This window comes from Pecten maximus, chromosome 9, assembly GCF_902652985.1.
Source record: "Pecten maximus chromosome 9, xPecMax1.1, whole genome shotgun sequence".
In the NCBI taxonomy this organism is placed as follows: Eukaryota; Metazoa; Mollusca; class Bivalvia; order Pectinida; family Pectinidae; genus Pecten; species Pecten maximus.
Window position 1 is genome coordinate 26,238,565 of NC_047023.1, and position 26,732 is coordinate 26,265,296.

At 36.1% G+C, this 26,732-nt stretch overlaps 1 protein-coding gene across 4 annotated transcripts in view; it reads left to right on the top strand.

Moving 5' to 3' along the window:
• Window positions 1-26,732, top strand: part of LOC117334082 — a 41,572-nt gene that overhangs the window by 6,923 nt on the left and 7,917 nt on the right. The window contains exons 1-3 of one of the 4 annotated variants that reach the window (XM_033893522.1): window positions 11,819-12,144; window positions 17,083-17,294; window positions 18,401-21,028. In XM_033893522.1, coding sequence (XP_033749413.1) covers window positions 18,406-21,028 — 2,623 coding nt within the window. In that variant the 5' untranslated portion in view covers window positions 11,819-12,144; window positions 17,083-17,294; window positions 18,401-18,405. Of the gene's footprint in view, window positions 1-11,818; window positions 12,145-12,166; window positions 12,530-15,769; window positions 17,295-18,400; window positions 21,029-26,732 lie in introns of those variants that run through there. The other 3 variants (XM_033893523.1, XM_033893520.1, XM_033893521.1) reach the window with 3 other exon arrangements.

Genomic DNA, 26,732 nt, shown 5'->3' on the forward strand with positions numbered 1-26,732 from the left:
AAATCCCATTGTATTAAGTTAGGCTCTGCCCGCTTGGCCCTGTGTCCATCCATCTCCCATTTCTGAAGCGCAACTCCAAAACCTTTTAGATAACTTCATGAAACCTGGTACCCACATTATTCTAGTGGTGCCTTTTGGTACATGCAATACATTGTATTTTTCATAATTTTCCTAAAACTATGGAAACAAATGGTGAAAACCTTAACTATTTTTGTTTCCAATAACTCCAAATCTGTTAAAGATAACTTCACAAAATGTGGTATACTCATTGCTCTCGTGGTCTTGTGCCAATGTGGTGCATTTTGGTATGGGGTGCTTGCTGTTTTTCATAATTTCCCTGTAACATGGAAACAAAATGCAGACTACCAAATTCATCCATGTATATGGGAAGTTTCCAAATTTCTTTTGCTGGGCACAGATGATATTGACGACTACATCTTATTTTATTATGTTGTACTAATGGGCATATTATACTCTGCTAGGTGTTGCTCTTGTTTTGGAGCAAGTGATAATGGTCAGGGCTATTGCATTATGTGTGTTTGTGATTTTATTTGAGGCATGCATGCATATCTTGTATACACTTCACTTCTAAGTATACCTACCAAATTTTACCTTGTCAAGTACATCTTAGAATGACAGAGTTTTAAATAATAAAATTGATTGTTGTATACATTTATAAGGAGTTTTGCCCTTTGTTATTCATACCAGTTTTTGGCAGAGATGGGAGGACTGACTGGTGAATTGATCAATAGATCATTTGCATGTTGTAAATAGTTGAATTCAGTAATGAAATAAAACTAGAAATTGTAGTGTTTTTTTTTATTAATGTATTAATTAAGAATTTTATTTTAACTACATGATGAAATTTTAGAAATGATGTTTTGGATTTGGTATAAACTGAAAAAAAATGTGATAAGCTTTGTTGAAACCCAAAATTCTCAATTTAGATATGTACATTTACCTTGAAATTAGGCTATACATGTATCAATGTTGTGTTTAATGGTGGGCTCATGATCAAAACTAAATAAAATATTAGTCGAAAAAAAGGCATTTATTCAGAAATTTCTGGAAGTGTTTGTAAATCTCGGGCTTCACATATATCCTTGTAATGTTGCTAAACCAAGAAGCAATTGGTATTATATTTAAGCGATATGTTCATTGGTCATTTACAGGCAATTAAGGAGATTTCAATATATTAACAAGAGTTATCGGCAATTCTGTGCTATATTTAGAAAATTTATTTTATGTAAATGACCTGCAGAAAATATGTCATGCACACATTTGCAAACTAGTTTGTTTTGAAGAATGGCAGACTGGCAATCAAAGCCACTCTTCAGAAGCCCGAAGTCAATCAGACATACAGGCAGATGCCGAGAAGGCAAAGAAAAGGATCTGGTAAAGTCACAACTTCATAAACGATTTACAGAGTCAACTTTAATTGGCAGTGAAACTTCTTGGCATTTGATAAAGAAACCCATGCTTTTCTGTTAATCATGGGGATTATAAAGTTTAACATTGATATTAAGATTTATAGATCTATAAACAAAAACATAGAGAGGTTTTATGGGTAAATTATTTTGAATTATTAATTTTGGCTGAAATAGGTCAGCTAGTAGAGCACACCTAACAGTGTGACATGAGAAAAAGATCAAACTACTTTGGGCGGTTTGTTTTCTCACATATTTCACAGGGTTATCCCTCGGTTGCTACAGGGGGTTAAAGACAGCTGGAACATGTTATATGATGCTGCTCACAATAATGTAAGGTCATCATTTTACGTTGAGTAACCATGTCGTTAATGATGACTTAATCAATTTTGACGCACATTCCAAGGACCATTGTAGATGGCACAATGAAAACTTTCATAAAACTTACATTTGCTTGCAAGCATGTGAAAAGAATCATCAAACATAGGTCTGTTCCGCGAACAAGGATATCTTGACCCTCGTGTAAGAGTTTGGCCAGTCAGCACAAGGCTTGCCGAGTGCTGACCAGCCAAACTCTCACATGAGGGTTTACAGAACAGACCCATGTTAGATTCTACGAATCTGTAAACCCAAATGCTCTGAATGCTATACAACAGGCCTCAATGATCTTGTTTGTTGATCAGTGGGATGTTTACCAGATACTACAAGGATATCTATTCTCAAAATGACCATTGCTATTTGAGGGATGAAAACCCCAGAAAGCAAATAAAAAAACCAACATATTTCTTGTCAATTTCACTTGCCAAATTTTGGCTTCTATTCTTTGTAATATCTGGTGCTAGTACGTACCTCATGTTAAATTGTAACACACTGAAATTTTGTCAAGCCTGATAGTAGAGGATTAGGATTATGACCATTTATCCATTTTTGATATTGATTTAAAAAATTGCATTCTCCCATTTAGTTAAGCAGTAAATGGGCATGAAGGAATTTCAGCATTTATGAAATGTGAAAACTTTTTGTAGAAATAATGCATTAGTTATTGGTTTCATGCAAATTTATACATGGTATAACTAACAAAGCATCTTGGACATATGCTACCTAGATGGCAGGTATTTTAACTCGCCCTTTTCGTATATATTCTATCAGAGAATCATTTAGTGAAAATAAAGTGTATTATAAATAGCACCACTTTATCATTATATGAAATTATTGCACAATTAAATGCACTGCTTTAAATCTGCTTCATTGCATATCTCCAAACCTGTATTACAAGTGCTTCATTGTATATGAATCAGTGAACGCTTCTCATGGTTGATGTCTTTATCTCGAAAGTCATCAATGCACATCTATTACATGTAAGCCATCATTTAGAAGTTTATGTTACTTGCAAATGAATACATGCAATTCATGCGGCAGAAAAATGAAAAGTATTGCAGTTCCATTAATATCTTCTTAAAAGTAAAGAGATATTTCTTTCCCATTTAAACCAAATGTTCCTTGTGTATACATGTATGTTTCTCGATAGGTGGCTGCTAAAACCAGGTTCACCAGCAACTGGCAACAAAAAACAAAGTTTTCATAAATTTATTGCTCCTGAAAGAAAACTCCAATTGTAGATTGTTTGCATAACAATTCACATAAAGTTTGTCATGTTCAGCCTCATTTTGCATGATAGCACTTAACATATCTGTATGACTTTTCTGACAATAAAAGTTTTGCAAAGACTCGACAAGTTTGAAGAGTTTTAGTATGAAGATTATCGTCAACAAAACAAATCACGTGACAATCGATAATAAAATCTGGTCATGTGATTCTCTCGACTGTTTACTTTCGGACAAACTAGTCGCTAAACATGGGATAAAAAACAAGGGCCAGATTTTAGTGACCACTGGCCGCGTTGGACAGGTGATCGCTTATTTAAGGTTCATTATATAGTATTTTACATCAGGGGAACCACAGACTTGCCACATAATGGAGGTGGCCACTTATTCAAGATGACCGTTCAAGCAGGATTGACACTATAGATACCTGTTTTAATGTCTGATTTCACAGTAGGGCCATCCTTAACCACTTGAACAGTGATACATGAAACCTGATTATTATCTATTTCCTTTCATGTCATGTTCCTAGTAGTGTCAAAGTCCAACATAGCAATAGCAAATCTTTGCCATTCCCATGTGGGAAAAAGGTGACCACAGAGTAAGGAACTCTGATAAAGAAGGACCTCTCCCTCTATGAAGTTATCTTATTGTTGCATATCTTGATCTAAAGAAGATGAAAATTTGAATATAAATCAAAGTACTGGAAGTACTCTAAAGGGTCACATCAATGAGCATTTCAAACCATTAATTTGATACAGGGATAACAATCTTTATAATTTTTTTTCAAACAGTATTATTCTCCAATATAGACTACAGTAACCTTTACTCCCTCTCTTGTCTGGGCTTAGCCATATGCATAAAGACCTTGCCTTAAGTGCAAAATGTTAAAGAATATCTCAGAAATTGATATGCATTTAATTAGTTTTAATTTTGCAAAGCTTAGACGATTTCTTCACTGGAAAATATATCTTCAGGACAGTGTTATTTTACCATTTGAACCACAGCAAACGTTGTTTACACCTCCCTTTCACCCCCACCCCCAATGAGAAGTATCTCAATTGGGACATTAACATTATTCATTAAAGAGCTAAGGTTCTTCCTATCCATGCCATAAAGATTACGTAATTCTGCCATTCGGCATTCAAATTTTTTGAGCAAAACTATTATTTTTAGCTCACCTGGCCCGAAGGGCCGGTGAGCTTATGCCATGGTGCAGCGTCCGTCGTCCGGCGTCCGGCGTCCGTCGTCCGTCAACTTTTTCTTTAAATCGCTACTAGTCATAAAGTATTGAATGGATTTTCACCAAATTTGGTCAGGAACATCCTTGGGGGAAGGGGAACAGAGTTTGTATACAGTTTTACTCTGAACCCCCAGGGGCCTGAGGGGCGGGGCCAAATAGGGGAAATAGGGTTAATCCTTTAAATCGCTACTTGTCATAAAGTTATGAATGAATTTGAACCAAATTTGGTCAGGAACATCCTTGGCAGAAGGTGAACAGAGTTTGTATAAATTTTTACTCTGAACCCCCAGGGGCCTGAGGGGCGGGGCCAAATAGGGGAAATAGGGTTACTCCTTTAAATCGCTACTAGTCATAAAGTTATGAATGAATTTGAACCAAATTTGGTCAGTAACATCCTTGGCAGAAAGGGAACAGAGTTTGTATAAATTTTTACTCTGAACCCCCAGGGGCCTGAGGGGCGGGGCCAAATAGGGGAAATAGGGTTACTCCTTTAAATCGTTACTAGTCATAAAGTTATGAATGAATTTGAACCAAATTCGGTCAGTAACATCCTTGGCAGAAGGGGAACAGAGTTTGTATAAATTTTTACACTGAACCCCCAGGGGCCTGAGGGGCGGGGCCAAATAGGGGAAATAGGGTTACTCCTTTAAATCGCTACTAGTCCTAAAGTTATGAATGAATTTGAACCAAATTTGGTCAGGAACATCCTTGGCAGAAGGGGAACAGAGTTTGCATAAATTTTTACTCTGAACCCCTAGGGACCTGAGGGGCGGGGCCAAATAGGGGAAATAGGGGAAATAGGGTTACTCCTTTAAATCGCTACTAGTCATAAAGTTATGAATGAATTTGAACCAAATTTGGTCAGGAACATCCTTGGTAGAAGGGGAACATAGTTTGTATAAATTTTTACTCTTAACCCCTAGGGACCTGAGGGGCGGGGCCAAATAGGGAAATAGGGGTTTATCCTTGAAATCGCTATTATTCATAAAGTTATTAATGGATTTGAACCAAATTTGGTCTGGAATATTCTTAGGGGAAGGGGGAAAGAGAGTTTATATAAATATTGACTCTGACCACCAAGGGGCCTGAAGGGAGGGGCCAAATAGGGGAAATAGAGATTTGAGTTTTAAATGGATTTGAACCCAATTTGGTCAGAAACATCCGTGGTGATGGGGGAACAGATTTTGCATAAATGGTTACTGTGACCCTCAATCCCATAACTATGTATAGTAACGCTGGGCATTAAGGGATAAACACAATTCTTATGTAAACATAGGCCAAAGGGTTTTCCCCACCCTAAGGGACTTAGTTTCTTTAAACACCATTATGTTGTAAAAAATAATCCATATGGTCTTTCAGAGAGTACATTTTTGTATAATGTATTAACAAATTGAACATGAACATTATTTTGACATTTGGTCAAATCCAACCAGGTGAGCGATACAGGCCCCATGGGCCTCTTGTTTAATTTGCACCTATCTGCAACCAAGGGCTGTCTTTTTGCCGAAAAATATTTTAAAAGAAGTATTTAATGCATGTTTATAAAGCATATACAAAGATGAATATTTTGTCTATAGTAGGATTAGAAGCACAGAAAAAGTAATGTCATAGCTGCCATGGTGGCTTTAGCCAGGGACCAATGTCGACTAAGTAGAAGACACTAGCACCCCCCCCCCCCCCCCCCCTCCCAGTCGTGCAAAACTTCTAATCGGTCGTCCCTTGAAACTGCGTGCATGGGGATAGATTATAAGATGTTTTATTCTTGGTGATCTAATTATATAATGTCCCCGAAACAAGGGAAATGAGAGAATGGCCCCAGTCACGACAGATCCAAGGGAGTTTTAAGTTGCCTCTTACAGTAGGAAGTGAGATGCAGCATATATTGTTCCCCACTCCTGAACGAATTTAATGAGACGGCAATAATAACAAAATTACGTACACAACTTACGCTACTGTTACAGATCAGTAATAAATTCTCATTTCGGAATTACATGGTTGTTACATCATCCAAAATAGTAAATATTGAGACGAAAACTTCTCTATAAGAAGTTCAATAGGAGACAAATTAAATCACAGACGTGTTTGGCCAGTCAACAATCTGTTGATAATGTGATTATTTGAAAGATTATTACAACTTGAAGTGGCATCAACCTTCTGTAAATATGTTTTATATTGGTAATAGTTGATATAAAAGAGGTGAAAGGGTAAAACATTTCAGCTTATGTATGTCCCTGTTACAATGGGCGATAACCATGATTAAAAGAGTCTATCCCATGAAAGATCCTACTTAAAGGCTTTCCCGATTTCCTTCTTGAACATACAAAGCAAGTGAACCCAACCGGCTTGGTGAAAAAAATGATCCAGTACTCGTTTGTAAAAATTGACCTTTCCTATGCCTCGTTGTGTCTAGCAGACCAAAGTTTGTACGTGAGTCTAAAATACTGACTTTGTGCAATCAATTCTAAATGAATAGGATAATATATGCAACTACCGTATTGCGAGGTGGCTCGGTGGAAGTAAGTTTGTGACAATCGCGTAAGTACGCAAGACAAATGGAAACGCAGATCGCGGTCGTTGAGCAACTCTTGCAGTGTTCTTAGACATTCTATGGTCGGCATAGGCATTTTTTGAATACCTTGTATCCAAAATGCAGTCGTACCGGTCATGCGAAAAACCCAAATCAATGTAATGAAAAAAAAATCATTGCATGAAATGATGGAAAATAACTTAAATGTATGATGAAAGACAAATTCTCGTCGTCTTTTTCGTGCCTTTCATATGTTGTTCATGGACACTGGTTATCAAACTGCAAACTGTGTGTCCAAGATTCCTAGTGTGAAACTTGATTTTCCCTTCCGTAATTCCATACGCCTATTTTGCGATAATAATATGGCAGCTGTTGCATTGATAATATTTGATTTATTTATATTCTTTAGGCGTGACGAGTAGTTGTCAATCACGGTTGTATTCTCCGGTGTAAGATATCATTATATTTTTAATTGTGTACACAAACATTGGTTTAATTCAGATCGATTTCCTTTGTTAGGAAACACAATGTATATCCAATACCAGACTATGTTCTATTAAAAAATGAGAATTACATGAGGCGTAGCGTGACCGAGTACAAATGGAACTGTCCATTCCCATTTTCGCCATTTAACGTTTATTCTAGTATTCACTCCCTTTTGTTATTTGAGGTTATCCTAAAAGGCTTAATAACATAAATGTATGTAATATGACAAATGATATATTTCATTCTTTGATCCATGTTGCCTGTTCCCGCTTCAAAAATGAAATACATGTATTGAAAAGTCTTATTAAGTATAAGATGTATGAATGATATGTATGGCTACGTACACCGCGGACCTCTGTTGACCTGTATGTGTCCAATATGTTTATATTATAGTTCTAAGCATGACAAAGATGCGACCAATGCATAGTCTTAACAGAATCGAGAGATTCCTTCTCGTTGTTTTGTGGTCCGGGTGGTAATGGAAAAAACATGTAGTGTTTGTCATTTTATCAAATATGATATCTGGGACATCTATCTTTTCTATGATACTTTTTCGCCAGTGCCACCCAAAACCACAATGAACCCAAAACAAAGCAAAGATTAAAATATATGCTGCTACCAAACTTTTGAATAACGATCCTATACAGTATGATACATTGTATGTTTGTTAAAACGATGTCGCCCTCCTGTTTGTATAGTTATTTCCACTTGCAATTAACATTGTATGTTTGTTAAAACGATGTCGTCATCCTGTTTGTATAGTTATTTCCACTTGCAATTATTTCATTAATGGATATGTACTGTACAAACGAAGCCATATAGAAAGATATAAGCGACTCTTGAAAATTGACAAATACTGAAGCGGCTTTTTTATACATTGTAATGTCCCTCTGCGATGTATGTGTTTAATTTGGACCGTGTTTATAAAGAGAAATGTCATTGGTAAATAAAGCGACACTTCAACAGGAGGGTGGATTAACACAATTGTGATATGGTTTCGAAAGTCTATTGATCTTTAGGTTCCTCAGCAAAGTGACGTGTCAAAGATAATTTAATTTTAAACGATGAATGACAATTGAAAACCATCGATGATCACATTGTATTGGCGTAGCCTCATGAGAACGTGATGTCCATATTTGCTGAACAAGGCTTATGGCAGTACACACGCTACTGCATCAACAGGTCAATGCTTGGAGCATGGGTCATGCTATTTGGCCTGAAGCATGCTTTGAAGAAAAGTTTGTGTTGCAGCCGTCCCAATTACCTTTTAAAGGCGATTAAAGATAAGTGTTGTTGATGTCGGGCGTCCAGAGCGTAATGAAGTATGACAGATATCCGTGGTGTAATTGTAGTACTTTAAATTACATTTCAGTCATAAACGACTTGTATAATGCGAATATTTGAAAAAAAGGAAAACATGCAATTGGCAAATCTAGTTTAACCGGATCAGTTACAACGAAACCACTAAGCATATCAGCAAACATCGAGCACAGCTTATTTCATATCGCGCAAGGAAAAAAATATTTTCAACTGATTTGATGATGTTGACCTTGTATGGAAACAAATTCCGTCAGTGGTCGACATTTGTCATGGAAATCGTTATTATAATGAAGAGTAACAATTGAAATTATCACGCCTACCATAAACTAAGTTGTAAGCTGTCCGTGCTGATTACGTTGTACGTAAAGACCAAGGTAAACGGCGGATGTTGAACTATGTAGTGTCTTTAACTGTTCTGATGAGCTCATCAATATAATCAGCCTCGTATGGAGATTATAAACAAGTCGACCAAAAGAGGGGAACAGATCGTTCCCATGGGTATGTCTGATGGAAGGTCTTGTCATCAAACTGAACAATGTTGTCGACCAGAAATTGAATCATTCTCACGGTTTTATTTTCGGTGTATTTCTCTTTCATAGTCGTAGCTTACGAAATCTTCATGGAAATCGTATGCATCGCAGTTTGACCTTGTTATTAGTAAACCCATAATATTGTCATCTTGAATTTTGGTAGTTAATGTTTGTTTCGATAAGTTTCAGAAAGTTTAACAAGCGCAGCCTCCTCATTGTGTTAATTTAATACAATATGAGCTCAATATAATTTTTCTCATATAAATGGCCTTGACCTATTTTCAAGGTAACGGGTCAAATGTTGAAAACTTCAAGAATCTTCTCTAGTTCCAGAAAGCCAATAGGGTTGTTAATTTGCCAGAAGGTCCCTTGGACAGAGCGGTTAAAGTTTCCACATTTCAATGACTTTGACCTATTTTCAAGGTCACCGGGGCCAAATCGTTAAAAATTCACTTGTGAATCTGCTCAAGTTGTAAAACACTCATCTTTGCCCAATAGGTTTCTGATATGGATTGATATCAAATGTCCTCACACCAATGGACTCTGCCTATTTTCAAGGTCACATGGGTTAAATATGTTATACTGTAAGAATCTCCTACTCAAATTTCAGAAGATATCTTGTTGAACCTGTTATTGCATTTACTACGAACATTGCTATTAAAGATTATGTAATTAAAAGAGTAATAAAGAAACTTCTTGAGAACTTTCCATTTCTATGTAGCAACACCCTGCCGTGTATTCTGCACCAGAAAAATATGTTCTCCGTGTGCGAAATTGTATATGGCCAACCATGGTTTCCAGTTTTATATATGTAATATATATTCCTTATTTAATTTCAACAACTTTTAGTGGGAAAAAATGGATTTTCATGAGACAAAACCAATGAAAGACATCTCTACACAAACTTTTAAATTCATTTACTCCGGATTGCTAAGGAAAAAAGTGTTAACGATTGTAGAATCATTTCTTCTGAGTAAAGCAAGCAGATGAATGAATTTTAATGATTGTCATTATCGTCATTGTAAAGACGCAACACTAATTATGTTATGCTATTACATCGATTAAGATACCGATATTCAATCACTCCTCATGTGTATAATATCTAAGTACGTGATGGATCGCCTGGTCTTCACGTAAGGCTATGCCAAGACATCATGTAACACCCGAAATAATGATAAACAAGTACAAGAAAAAAATTATTTCATTTGTATAGGTCGTGGTTCAAGTTTCGAAAAAAAAAATCTCAATTCATAGCATATGCCCATCATGTGTGACAATAATGAGTGTCCTGTGTGACATCAACTTTTAAAGTGACATGGCGTATAGAGAACTGTCTTTACATTAGTTTCGTGTGTGTGAGCACGATTTGGTGTCTTGCCAATGTTGTGCGCAGTGATGCGTTCGTGAAAGAACAATTGTCATAAAAGCACTAGTTGTTCCGGTAATCATGGGGATCAGAGGCCCTTTGTTTTGCTTTGTGTTGGTTATTTTGGCCGTATCGCTTCATAAAGCAAACCAGTGTTTGTAAAGCAACCGTATTAAAAGAACTTAGACAAAACACGCCAGACGCTTTTAGTCGATGTGGATTATAATAACAATTTGTCTTATTTTGTAAAATAAGTCTTATTATTAACCATGCAATCGAAGTAATGCTTAAAACACGCCTCGTCTGCTTCACAGCTTTTCCAATTTCAGTTTTATGGAGCAAGAACGTGTATATAGTCCATGCATGGAGACATTTTTTTCGTTCATTTCCTTCGAGGCATTGCATGGTTCCAATTTTTCTAGAGTTATCGCGTTCATTTGCTGTCGTTTCCGTTGTTACATAATTGTTAAAGTGTTCATTTGTATGTAGTACTCGGTCTTATGGGAATATGTGTAGCGGCTCTGAGAAAAATACGGTATGACAGAATGGCATAATAAGTTGCGATGTTTGTTTCCTGTATAAATATTTAATAACAAGCTGGTTTGGTGTCAAATGAAAACACAAAAGTACTTTCCATTAAAATTTTCGATTCAATTTTGTGAATTTAACATACTTTTATGGATGAAAACAAAGCAACTGAATGGTTATTTGCTCAAAATCGTCGTGCGTTTTGTAACATTTAGAGCTGTTAATGCACAGATTCTGACGGCTAACGTTGCACCATTTACGGTAGTTCGCACAGTCGAGATTTTTATTTATTCTCTTCTACTTCAACCCAAAATTACATTCCTCAAGAAAGTCTTGAATAATCTCTTTTCAATAAAGTAGTTCAAATCCACCGAATAATCAGCTTTTATATCTGTCGGCAGAGGAAGTAATTTATTCTACTAAATACAAGTCGCGATCGATTTTGTTATTGCCATGAGTTCCTACTACTAGAACGAGTTGGACGCTTGCCAAGGTTGTATCGCCCTAATTGAATGGGGGCCAACCCCTGCTATTTGCGAGGTATTTAAACGCAGTCAACCGCAACTTCACCGTCGCGATAGTTCTAGATGTTTTTTGTTGTACCGGTTATATATGGAGAGCAATATGATAAGCCGAGTCCACAGTTACTACGTCTGACATGTTTTATTGAATCTCGGACGGAGAAAGGCCGAGTCGCAATAGATATCACCATGGGAATAAATGCGCGCGAATGCCTATTACAGTGAACGGCTATGTATTACTAAGAGAAAAAAAGTGAGCTTTTGTTTATTTCATTAATTCATGAACAAAAACGTGTTTCTTACTAAAACAGTTGATGTAATATGTTTATCTTGGCTATAAATATAATGAATGTTGGACTTGATGTACCGACGTGTCAAGCAATTTCACATGAAAGCAGACGAACTTTTCTAAGCATTTGGCAGTGAGCCAACTTTTAGTGTTGTCCGTGAGTCTTAATCGATTATTTATAGCGCCTGAGCGGCGTTGGGTCGGACAACTGTCGACGGCCGTACTCGGTGGACCACCAACACTATCAGACCTAGTACGGTATCACAGTAAATATAGTGTACAGTGTAGCCACAGACAAAAATACAGGTAAGCAGTGCCCGCTAAATAAGGTCAATGTAACAGGGCCAACTCGCCGTCTGAAATTAGCCGTCATGATATGGAAGGTGTTACCACGGCAACCGGTGCACAACGGGATGTTATCACATTCCACAATGAGGTCATGATCATGTGATCAACCGACAACGGGGAACCGTAGTTACTCTCGGGAATGTACATATAATTATACTGGTCGGCGTAGTTCAGTGTTGTTCGTTACGTAACCGGAGTTACCCTGCAGTAAACGCCAGCGGGCCATGGTATGAGTCTGAGACGGACACAAGAGACTCACGGGATCATTGTTTACAGATCGAAGTGGCGTGGATTCACCATATTGACCGGGACCAAGCTGCTTCGCTTGTGAACTATTTTAACTGTGGGTGTCAGTACAGTAGGTTATCAGCGGGGTCATATCTGAAGGGATTCTTTTTACATGAGTGTGGTAGTCCATATATGTAATCTATTGGCAGAATGCCAACGGTCTAGGCCAGGCTTAACTAATTACATGGGGTCGCCCATATACGTGTATAGTTACTAACATTTAGTGTGACAGCAGACCTACAATCATTGATAGTTCTCTAGTGACAGGAAATAGCTTTTTCATGTAATGTGCTTTTGATAAAAGACATTGTGACTCATTTAAAAAGTTTCTTTGAATGACATTGAAGAAACATGATAATTAAAATTGTTGGTGATCTTTTATGTGACAATTAAATAATAATAAAAAAATTGTATATAATATTACTATAATAGTGGTATTGTGTGATTGGAAAAAACACAATTGATTAAGTTCTGTTGAAACTGCTGAAGTTTCTTTGCATTTACAAGGAAAAGTTTCAATTAATTTATGCTAATAATATATTAATATTTATTTCTTTTTAACAATAATGAAAACTACACCACATCAGTTGTGCAATGCTTATTATGTTTAGAGAAGACATTTTTTACTGTCTTCATGATTGGTTTCAATTGACAAACCATTTTGTTTAAAGAAAGAGATACATCTAAATATTTATGTATAATATATAATATATATATTTTTTTAAATATAAATTAAATATTTGAAAAAAAAAATATTTGGCATCTGCATCATAATGTTGTAATACGAAGGTATGTTAACAAAATGATATGATGAGAATAGATTTGTTTAATGTTAATGAATCCTCATTATTCTGTGTTAATATTAATGCTTTAATATGCAAGCCTACAATATACAGATTTGACCTAATAATGAGCACACCTGCCCCTGTAAGGAGGAGGTTAGAAACATAAAGAGTTCCTTAACTCACACATCTGCAAATAAAATCTTCAGTCTTCTAACCAAAGACTGAATTATTTTCGCTTCTTATTCAATGGAATGTGAATTAAAAAAAAAGTTATTTTGTTCACACAGATTTGACATAGAAACATTCCCCTGTTCATGGTCTTATTAAGCAAACCACTTAGTGCATGGTGTGCTTAATAGGTTGATTATGGTTACAGTATGTCATGTCCCACATCATTAATAAAAAGTATTTTGATAGGGAAACTTAAGACTTTTGGAGGGACCATGATGTCTTTAAAATTAGTCTGGCAGGGTTGACACCACTTTGCTAACTTTTAGTGTCAATGATTCAACATCACACATCTTGGTCTGGACGGTGTATTACTGAATAATGATTTTATCTTCATCTGTACATATACTTTATACCAGTTATAATGAAACAATGAACACTTTGAAGTATAATGGCACAATTTGTCTTGAAACATTTGATCTTTTAATGTAATTTTGTTTAACAGCACTGCATGAATACTTAATACATCAAATATAATGAATACTTAATTACCTTATTCGTGATTCCCAGCTGAGATATGGAAAGTCCTTGAATTTCAGCACAACCTAGGAAAAGTCTTGCAATTCAGTGTCATGTCTTGAAAGTCTTCCTTTGCTGTCATATTCATATATATGTATTATGTATATAATAAATATGGTTTGATTTTCCTCAATTCTCATTGGCTAAAAATACAAGTACATGAAGTTGATATTTTGCGTTTTTGACATCATAATCATTGTAACATCCCAATGTGAATTTCCTGTCATGAAGATAAATATTATAACGCAATTCGACCCTTTTGCAATCCAGTTTCATATATGGTATATCTAATACGAAGATATATATATACTGACCTGATGGAATCGAAAATATTGACCTCAGGCTTTACATGCCCAGTTAATATTTGATTCTAACAGGTCAGTATAACACCATATTGACTTCACCAAAAGTCCATAATTGATATATATCAAATCAATTATATGCATGTTGAACTATACTGTAAAGGGGACAAATAATGGGAATGATAATTAAGCTTACCTATCAGATATTTAAAGCACATTATATTACAGTAATATATAGACTGTTGAAGCTGCACTTAAAACTGTTAAAAATATACGTACACGTATATAAATATACAGGTATTATGTATGTAAGGAATATTTTTAACCAGAATCCATTAGGCTTGCGATGCTGTGGGTTATAGCTTAGCCACAGATGGCTCCAGATGTTGAGGAAACTGGCATTGAGCCAAGATACTTGGGGTAATATAAGTTCAGAAATAATTACCTTCATGTCTTGTCAACCCCCAAGCAGGCTAACATCATTATAAACTTACAATGTACACAAAACTGACTGCAGCTAGCCAATTCTATACCCATATGCTCCCTGCCTGTATTTAAGGTTTAAACATTATTTCCCACTTAAATAGTCTGTTACCACAGTTATTCCAATAAGCACTTTACCAACGTTAAAAACTAAAACCAAAAAGCAGTTTACATAGATGGATGATAGCCATATACAACTTGAAATCAATCTGTAATATTTTTAAATTGTATTGCGCCCAGAAGCAAACATTTATAAATCCCTCTTGCACTTTCATTTAAGTTGCATGATATGGAGAGGCTTCATCATAGCAATATGGCTGATTTGGTATAAATGTATTGCTGAAGAAAATTGCAAGAATGATGCATTGGTGTACCACCTTTGCACTGTAAAAGTACAATTCTAAAAGGGGATAATACTGATTAATTCATTGGTATCTACTGCATACAGGAATCATCATCAATCGATCATAATGTTTCCATTTTGTATTACTCTGCTAGTATGTAATTATCAATTTATCCCTGTAGAATCTTTATCACACCCATTAAGTATTCATCAGTAGATGTTCCAGAAATCATTGTGAAGTAGCCCAATTCTCGGTTAATTAAAACACTATATAGGATGTTGCGGTAAATGTTGATTTTATCTATTAGAATTACATGTTCATGTTATATTCATGATTTTATATGATGCGTATAATCAAATGATGGCAAGTGTTTTTGATGTGAGCTTGTATTATAAAACATTTATTTTGCATGATTTTATCAGTGAAAATTATCTGAGATACTGATATATATCACATTTGCTGAATTATATTTTAACTCACTGCAGTTACATAATTATGTAATAATCATGTTATAATTTTCATTGACCAAGACATTTTAAATAATTAAGGATTTTACTTTTTTTTTCTCTAACCTCAGTGATATATTGTATTGTAGTAGTAGTATGAATTTGTTTGTTTGTTTGAGTTTTACGGCCCATCGACAACTAGGGTCATTTAGGGCCAAACAATGATATTGTTTAGTATAGATATATTTAAATGATGCTAAAGGATGGAAAAGAATTGAAGTTTTCAGTTAATCTATTTATTTTTTCATTTGTTTTTCACTTTTGAGAGTATGTAGTAGTGTGGTATAGTGTGACTTTGTGTCCTGATATTATCATGTCATTTTGTTTTAATAAAATGTAAGATATATGTATACAACATGATAATATCAAAGGAAGATAATTCAATATTAAAAGATCTATAAAAAATAGAATAAAAGAGATAACAATTTAAAGGTTATAACACTATATTATAGAAATGAATCTTCAATTACATATATACATAAAGATTGAAGTACAAGCTTATAATAGTGTGTGATAGCATATAAGGTTGTTCTATCACATTTTCAATAAAACAAAATTAATTCAAGTTGCACTCTCTTTGTAGTATAGCAAGCTACTTTCAGTAGTCAGAAAAATTGGCATTACGCCAACATCTCCTTTTTATTAGACTGTATGCTTGAGATAGCAGCTATAGCTGCATAGAATATTTGCCAGCAAACTTGGCAGACTGCCAGACTGCAAGAGCCTGCCTCATTAAACCCTAAGATACTACAGATATTTAGAGTCCTAAAAGGGTGTGTAAAATTGTCAGAGTGGACTGTTAGAGGGAGAATCATTATATAACTATTCATATCTAACTGGAAACAGATGTTGAAACCAGTTTTTTTTTTATCCTGTGACAGTTTTCATCTTTAATTTGTTTCACATGTGATCTGATGTTAGGTAGATTTTCTATTCATTGTCAGTGCAGCATGATGAATTATTTATGGTATTGCATTTCCCTCTCAGACAGCATATTAATACATATAAACAGATTTTTTTTTCAAAGGTGTAAATTGGTTTTCAGTGTGGAAAAGCCTACTGATGAGTAACATGTTTAGTGGGATGTGTTGTGAAGATAGATTTTGGAACTGAACCAAACTCTTGTACATGCAGTGTATATATACATACATGTATCTAGTGACATTTATTTTGATGTACTCATTGATCAGAATCGGATCAAGCAGAAATAGTACACAATTTGATTGTGCATTTGAATTGGAAATAATCAAGGTTTTTGTGAATGATTTCAGAATAGTCATTAGACCTATCTGGTAAGATTTAAAATATGGTTTTAATTAATATCAGGAACATACATTTATTTCTACTTTTCCTGTGTTTTGATGTACTAACAGATACCTTAGTTGGGAGGTAAATTTTGGTTCCATAATTATCATTTGTTTCTCATTTCTGTCATTATCAGGTACAAGAGGTTTAAATTGCACATGGATGCTGAGTCAAAACTGGGTCATTCAAATTCAACACAGTCAACTCCAGGTCAACAAGTATACTGACTGGTCAACTCAAGGTGGATCATCACTAGAACAGGAACACAAGAGACATCACAGGCTTTGTAATGTTTGTCTGCACTTCTTTCCGTAAAACAAGATCCTGATGAACAACACCAACCTACAGGTATAACTTACCAAAATGTCTGTAGTTTCTGATTTTGAACAGATACCCTAGGTTTCTGTGTATTTTACTGGTTCTCAACAGCTTTGTGATTTTCTGGAAGTGATACAAGATATTGGAGTTATAAGGACTGCAGGTGTTTTTCCTTTTGGACTTACATTTGGAGACCTCCGTCACAAGTTAAGACCTGTCGACACTTTTGAAAAAATGATGTTCAGAGTTTCACTGTTTGACTGAAAATATTCTTCAAAAGTTACTCTAATATATGTAGTTGATTTTTATTCCATGCAGGAGGTATTTCGGAGAATCAAGACAAAGTATAACTATAAACTGTTGTAAGGGATGGTGAATAGTTGATACCATGTTACTTTTCTTGATTCTGTTTATTTAAAAGTAGTATGCAGACTGTTTGTTGATTCATAAAAAGAACTTTTGTAACAATCTGGAGCACAATTTCTCCAAAATATTTATAACAATCTGCAGGAGCACCAATTCTTTATACCAATACAAGGATGAGAGGTATTACATTACCTTGTATTACAGAATGAATCTCTTTACACAGGTATTTTAAACCCATATGAAACCATAAGTATGATTTGTTGACAGCGAAACTGAATCTATTCTATAATTTCAGGAATATAACCTGAGTACAGACGCATGATATGTGAATAAGATTTTTTCTGTAAGACTTTATGTAAGTCAATAAAAGCAGGTAGTATATCACTCCCTTCTATCACTGGGAGAATACAGATGATAATTTGCTTTGAAAATCAAAGACATGAGGCTATAATGGGCTATGTTATTTTCTACATTGGAACGGAAACATGCGCTTGATTACTAATGTTTAGTGTCTTATTGAGTTTTTAGATTGAACTTGACTCCATTTACCCTTTCACCTGTTAGTAACTTTGATAGACTCTACCATTCATTCATCATTTGAAGTCCAATATGGTCAGTAGGGGTGAAAGGGTTAACCCCACAAACTAACGATTATGTGTAAAATTATTCTACTATATACATATGCATAATCATACTGACTACATGCAGAGTAGACAATTTCTTATTTATCTTATGGTTGTTTAGCTATGATCTCACTGTATCCATTTCAGGCACCATGCAGGTTCACATCAAAAGAGAGAGAAATGATGATAAATATTCGGCATGTGAAGGAGTATCAGCCACCCCACAGAATGGTCACGTGACTTCCCAACATGTCGGGGGTCAGCAAGATGGCTTTCCAAATAACCGACCTCCCCCGCCCCTTATAGAGGCATCGCAGGTGGCAGGACTGAACAATCAGTATCTGCAGAATGGAATAATTGCTAGGCAGATGTCAGGCAACCAAGATCCTCAACATGCAAAATTGGCTGAACCAGTGAAACAAAAAGTTCCAGAAACACAAATAGATTATCCAAGCTTTAAGGGTATGTTTGGGTGGACGACAATCGATGGTGTCAATGTGCCTTATATTTTCCGAAAGGACAGAAAATTTATGTCAGTTAGAGTTGTTGAACAGAAATTGTTAAGTCGCTATCCAAACTCTTATCCAGATGAACTGGGCAAACATCAGCCTCTTACTAGTTACTTCATCACTACACATGAGGCAAAACTTCTCAACGAAATCAACATAGTGCATTGTGGGGGAGAGTTCGGACAAAAGGAATTTAACACCAAAGATTTGATAGTGTTATTGGAAGACTTCAGTGAGTTCCACAACCTTGTGAAAAAGACATTCCCGGAACACATTGTGAATGCACCACCACAGCACCAGATCAACCAAGCAATGGTCCAGGAGAGCAAAACCCAGGGCTGTGGCTGGATACAAGTCAACAATACTGTCACCCCCTACATCAACAAAAACAAAGACAAGTATGTGCCATTATCAGTGATGAGATATGCTGCCTCACTTAATGTCCCTGCACAAGGTATACTCCCTGAACCTGAGGAATGTAATCTGTTAAACAAAGCCTGTAAAGAGGTTGGGTTTAATTTCTCGTTCTCCAAGACCACCAGGGTGGTGTCCCTTACTGAAGTCATGAAACATTTCCCCATTACAGTTATCGACCTTCCATCGGACAATCCGCTAGAGTATGCACAGTATGTGGAGGTTCCAGCCATATCTCAGCAACCAGTACAATCAATGGCCAACATGCAACAACAACAGCAACAGACTGATGCAAGACCTCATCTTAATCATGCATATCTACAATCGGCCAAGGAACTAGGGCAGGGACAACACATGCAGACCCAGATAGCTCCAGACAGGTTTCCCCCTCCCACAAGGGGGCCTGGCCCACCTGGAGGGCTCCATCCTGCCTTCATGGATCCACGTTACATGTTTTCATACAACAGATTCCCTTATAATGTGTACAATGTGCCAAGTGGTCCCCCAAATGTGACTGTGAATCCTATGTCTAATGGCTTTGGTGGTAGCGGTCAGATGCCAATGCCACCTCCACCCTATCAACACAACCATCAGATGAATGGTCAGGTGAGACCACCACAGGCAGTTATGGGTCAACAGAAAGGACCTTCACCTTCGCGGAGTTCAGGTGCCAGCATTACAGCGAATGGAGGCCCAGTGCAACAGAGACCTCCAAGCACTAGTCGGTCTTCGTCCTCAGTCTGGCATGACCAAACCAGCAAGCAGCAAATATCTCCAGGCAGGGGCAAGATGCCATACTCTCGCTCACCAAACATATCACATCAACAATATCAATCACAACACCAGCAAATGACTCCAGGGAAGCCCATGTCAGCACAGTCATCAGCTAATCATGCTAGAGTGGGGCCACCTGGGGCACACATGCAATCAAACTTATCAAGACAGTCCCCACATAGGGTTGTTGGTAATCCCAATCTCAGTCAAAATGGTGTTGTGCCTCCTGGCCAACCTATCCCTCCTCCTCCCCTTATGTCAGGTCCTCACACTGGACCCATGGGCAGCATCTCGCGTAAATCTCCTCAGTCATGTCCTCCACTCACCACCTCTGCCAACAATGGCCTTCCAAACAGTAGGTCAAGACACAGTAGTGGAACATCACCAGTACTAGACCAACAAAATGGTGTAAAGTCTCCTACATCTCAGGTTGTATCTCCAGTGTCTGGAGTGCAGACCGGACAGGGCAAGACAGATGAGAAAAGTGATAGAAAATCAGAAGTGCCTTCTCTGACTGAATGCATTAAGGGTGTGTGGTTAGGTGGCAAAAGCATATCGTGCATGCATCTGAATGGACCCAAGCGTACTGGCAAGTTCTGCCTGGTGGAGGCTGTGTGTAAGCTTTACTTCAATGGTTGTAGTGTCAATGAGTTTCTATTTGCTTTGGAGAATGTGTTAAATGTTCCTCTTGTGACTTGCACAGATGAAGAGGAAAAAGCATTTATTCATTACTATAGTTTACCTGTTACTGTTTTAAAATGCAACAAAATGATTGATTTTGATGACTTGGAAAAGTTCTTCCCTCAACTGACTTATGTATTTCGAGGTAAAATAGGATCAACAGAACCTCACAAGACACTGTCTCAAAATGGTAGTGCGCAGACACAGTCACCTGATAAAACAAACAATGGTACTTCCACTGCTACAAATCATGAAAACCAAAATGGAGACCAGACTTTCGTTCAGCAGAGAAAGAGGGCCAACTCCAGTATGCCCCCAGGTCAATCCAAACTACCTTGTCGACGTCTTGACGAAGCAGTGCGGAAACTCCACAGCCAGCAGAAGATAAATGACAGTGGTAAGTGGTAGTTTGATATTATATTTCTTGCAAAAAAACTTTTAACTTTTCTGAGCAAAAAATTGTAAAAAACAAACAGGCAGTAGAGCTCTATCATTTTTTCTGTACCCTTTGAATCTGACAATATGCACATGACCATGTCTATTAACAAGATTAGGAATGGTACAATCATTGATTTTGGGGGAGAAAAAAAAAATGAAAGTAATTTTCAAAAATCCATTTGCCCTAATTTGAAATTTTGAATTCACTCATCACAACAGTACCATGATAATATAAAAGCTCCTTCCGCTAGCCATCTTTTCCTAGAAAAGTTTGATTGAACAAATGTTGTAGGTTAAGGAAAATGTGAGCACAAACTACATCAGCTGTAAATTGTGTAAACGAGGATCTCTATATTCAAACACAAATCATAGCACATATGTTAGAAGTCAAATTTCATGCTTATGGTACCGTTGCAGTGTTAAACATGTAATCTTTCCCCATGATGCTGTTTCTGTGCAGGGCTAAGCTAGCTAGCCTACATATATAATTAATGTACAAAGTTGTCAAGGTGAGAGACAAATGTGAAATGGTTTGAGGGGAGTTAGGTAGGAGAGGATAAACATGTCCCAACATGGGATGTATTATGTCATATTGTGTGAAGAGCTTCTGGAGTCATTGTTAGTCTGCTCTAACTCTAGTGCCCAGAAAACTGCTTGGAGCACTGCCTATTTTTATACGCCCGTCAAATTTCGACAGGCATATTATGCTTACGGAATAGCTTCTGCGTCCTTCGGACTGTACGTCTTTCTGTCTGGTTAAAGTTTTGGTTTAGGTTTATTCAGTGGTCTACAAACAGTTCAATCAGCTTAGTTTTTGGCATAGATGTGCATGTGGGTTCTAAGAAGGACAATATATCAAATATAGACAAATATTTTTGATTTCTTGCAATATTGGACTTTTTTGGGACTTGACTTTTCTTATGCAATTTATCAGTTAAAGTTTGGGTGCAAGTTTTTCAAGTGGTCTACAATTCAGTCAGATCAAGTGTTATTGTCCTAATTATAGACATGGATGTTCATGTGAGGTCTAACAAGCACAACATTGGTTAATTTTAGAAAATAATTTCTATTTTTTGAAATTGTAAACGTACTGTTCTATTTCAGACAATATGGATTGAATTTCTGATAATTTCAAATATGTTCTACACATTTTGGGAACCTTTTTTGGACAAGTATTGCCAAGTCCAAGAATACTTTAAATATTAAACAAAAAAGTCATTGGATCAGATGGACATATTATGCATCCATTTACAGTGCTCTAGTCTAGTACATGTTTACTCTGTACATTGTATATATATAACTGGAATAGCTGCCTGTCAAGTTTATAGTACCAGTCAGCATCGGTATTCAGTATTGCAAGATAACAACTAAAGCATTCTAATGTTTTCTATCTTATTAGATTGTATGTTTATTTTTACATGCAAAAGCAAGTTTTTAATGCCACTTATATTTACTAGTGCTAGTTATACCCCCGCAACGAAGTTAGGGGGGTATACTGGAATCAGGTTGTCCGTCCGTCCGTCCGTCTGTCTGTAGACGCATTTTGTCCGGACAACTCCTCCTAAACCGATGGGCCGATTCCAATGAAACTTCACACACATATTATGATCTTGTGTAGATGTGCATGCAACTTTCTTTTTCTCAAAATTATGGTTGCTATGGCAACTGGTCACTATAAACAGGTTTTCTGATAAGAACCATAACTTTAAGTTTGTCCGGACAACTCCTCCTAAACCGATGGGCCGATTTCAATGAAACCTCACACACATATTAATGATCATGTGTAGATGTGCATGCAACTTTCTTTTTCTCAAAAGTATGGTTGCTATGGCAACTGGTCACTATAAACAGGTTTTCTGATAAGAACGTTAACCATAACTTTAAGTTTGTCCGGACAGCTCCTCCTAAACCGAAGGGCCGATTTCAATGAAACTTCACACAAATATAGAGGACCATGTGTAGATGTGCATGCCGCTTTCTTTTTCTCAAAATTATGGTTGCTATGGCAACTGGTCACTATAAACAGGTTTTCTGATAAGAACCATAACTTTTAGTTTGTCCGGACAACTCCTAAACCGAAGGGCCCAATTTCAATGAAACTTCACACAAATATAGAGGACCATGTGTAGATGTGCATGCCACTTTCTTTTTCTCAAAATTATGGTTGCTATGGCAACTGGTCACTATAAACAGGCTTTCTGATAAGAACCATAACTTAAAGTTTGTCCGGACAACTCCTCCTAAACCGAAGGCCTGATTTCAATGAAACTTCATACAAATATAGAGGACCATGTGCAGATGTGCATCTCACTTTCCTTTTACTCAAAATTATGGTTGTTATGGCAACTGGTCACTTTATTACTGGGTTATCTTAGTTGGTCTCTAATTAACAGTTCCAATTCACCATTGATTCGTGTAGATTATGGGGGTATTAGTCAGCTATCCTGGTGACAGTTCTAGTTTTGATAAAAGTCAAATCTTATCAAATATTTTAAATATATTTCAATTTTAAAGATGAGTAGCATCAATAAAAGTCTTGAAATGTATTCACTTACCTTAAAAACTTTTAAACATAGTATTTTCACTGCAAATGTCCTACTTGATGTTGATTTTGTCAACTGTTGCTTGCTCATATAGAATATTAGAACTAATTTGCAAAAGTTCCAAATAAAGTGTAAAATATATATCAACTGATTAGATAAGTATTGCATACCTAATTAGTGTATTATTGCTAATAATTAGAAACAACTCTGGTCCAAAGGAAGGTGGATGAGGGGTGGGGCCAAAAAGGGGCAATATATTGCTTTAAACCACTTCTCTAGTTATGACATGATAAAGTTGATCAGAATTAAACAAAGAGTCAATTGACCAAAGGTCAAGGTCATTGAATCTTGGTCAAAGGTCCAGGTCAAATTTTGTATTTTTTCATAGGTGAACATTTTGGTATGGCATTATGAAGCAAACTTGATCAGAACTCAACCTCGAGTCAAATGACCATAAGTCTGAAGGACCAAGGTGAGCTTATGCTTTACTGTGGTATCCGTCATCTGTTGTCTATCATCCTTCCCGATGATCATCTTCTTCTTTACCATTTGTTGATTTAATCAAATTTGACTAGAAGCATTTGTAATGGTGGGCCTGACTATCGAGGGGGCTGAGGACGGGGCCAAAAGGGAGCAATGTGGTTTTATTGCTATATAATAAACAACTTCTTGTCTGGAACTAAGCAATGGATATATATACTGGTATATCACTCATATTTGGTTCTATAGCCATGTGAGCGATTCAGGCCCCCTGGACCTCTTGTTGTAACCATGCATAGCAGCCTTTATTTGCTTGGTTAGATAGTTCTTAATCATAATGACAACAGCTGCTCCCTGTCTGTGGCATTTTACCCTACCAGATAGCCAGATTTACTTAATAGATAAGACAAGATTTATCAAGACAGTAAATTTAAGTGTCTATATTTTTTCTGAACTGATATGGTATCAGATAAATCTGTCTTGATTCTGGCTGACCATGTCTGCACTGATCATGATGCAGACTTCCAGTATTTAATGATAAGTTTTTGGATAGTTTCATATTTAGCATTCCATAGATTAATGATTAAAGCATTTTAAAAGTCAATGTGAAAATGAAAATCTGAAATCCACATTTATTTAAAAAAAAACACAGTGTGATTAATTTTCAAATTTAAGTAGGGCCATTCCCTTGTGTAAAATTTAAATGTTGCGATGTTTGGGGAGGACTTATATATATTTATACATTTGTGAATCACTTTTAGCTATTTTAGAATTTTTAATTTTGCAAAAAAATTGTTTGGGAACACAGGCTTATTTGCAGATAACTACAGTATTTTATGTTTAGAACATTTTGATAAACAATATCATTGAAAGGCTAGAGCTGGGTTTTATTAGTATAAATACAGTATGAAACTATTTCTTGAAATTGAAATAAGTGCATTGTTCCTGTATGTTGCACATATATGTATACACACATAAACCTGTACAAACTAAAAGTGCATAATATATATATACTGTACATGCCGATCAGTTATAACCGGAACACAACCATGCTTGGTATGTGTACATTTCTTAATTAAAGATGTCCAGATACTAGATATATATGACTCTCATATAATCAGCTTAAATTACTGATAGCCTATAACATTTTAGATTTGATAGATCAGTATCAGTTAATTTGTTTAAACAGTTATACATCTCTTAAAACCTACTGAATAACCTTCTGAGCTATACGTCTCTAGTGCTATGACTTACAATAATTACCCAACTAAACACTATATATATATATAATTGGTGTTTAAATGTATTGCTTTATTTCTTAATAGATAAATATTTTGTTGTCTTGACAAATGCCTTCTTACAAAGGATAATACAGACTAGCAAGAGTGTTTGCCAGGGGTAGGGTAAGAATTTCTGGTTGAATGTAACATTATAATTACCTTATATAATTAGGTCACATTGCTAGTGTGTAATGAACCTGTGTATGTTACCCCCCCCCCCCCCCCCCCCCCGCCCCCTTCCCCCTCCAAAAAAAAGAAGACATAAATGCATTGGAATGTGTTCTATATTAAACCACAAAGCGAAATGTTATAAAATTTAGCCCATGGCTAAAATACAGCACTTGATCAACGCTCTTATGTATCTCCCTGAATGATGAGCTTTGAGAATTGCCTTAAAGCCACATACTTCCAAACAACCTAAAATTCTAGTTGCACACATGTAATACAGTGGACCCTCGATAATCCGAACACCTTCGTTCCCAGCCCAAACCGTCCGGATTACGAGTTTTCCGGACTACCGAATTTCGTCTACCAGGTCAAAAAATTGTTGTGTAAGAGTTATCTCCCTTGATTATATACAATCCGGGACGTTTTAATGACGTTTCATAAACACGTCTAATAGTCAGTCTTTTTAAAAAATAAATACACTTATGTTCTTGATATGATTCTTGTTTTCTTTTATTTTGTAGAAACTAAAAAATAAACAATGTTTTTAAAAGAACATGTGAAGTGAAAGTTGTTTTATTTATAGCGGGCATATGTGACCTACAAACAACACACATGGGTTACGTCCCAGAGGTTCACAAACGAGTAGAAATTACATACGTTAAATACCTGAAATGAAAGACCCACTATGTACAATGTACGTTTTTTTACGTAAATAATGAACCTGAAATGAAAGACCCGGTTTTTACAACTTACCAACAGTCTGTGTTTTTGTGTTTTTTTTTACTGTAAGTTAAAAACCTGAAATAAACGAACTGCTATGTACAATGTACGTTTGTTACGTAAATCAGAAACGTGAAATGAAAGACCCACTATGTACAACTTACCATTAGTCCATGCTTTTTTATATGATTTTTACGTAAGTATGAAGATACAATGAATAAGTTGCAATGTGTAGTTTGGTATGTTCACAGTCTTTATATCAGAAGTTATCGCATCACGTTACGCCCATTTATTCTGATTGGATAATAATAATAAAAACTATTCACAATATTGTGTGTTTTTAATCGTGTAAATAAAATTCAGACATACGCCACGTAATAATTAACATTAATTAATGTGGTGAATCGTAACTCACTTTGCTGTACCAGAAACTCCAAGCTACCTATCTAAAAGTACGCGACACCAGCGAGAA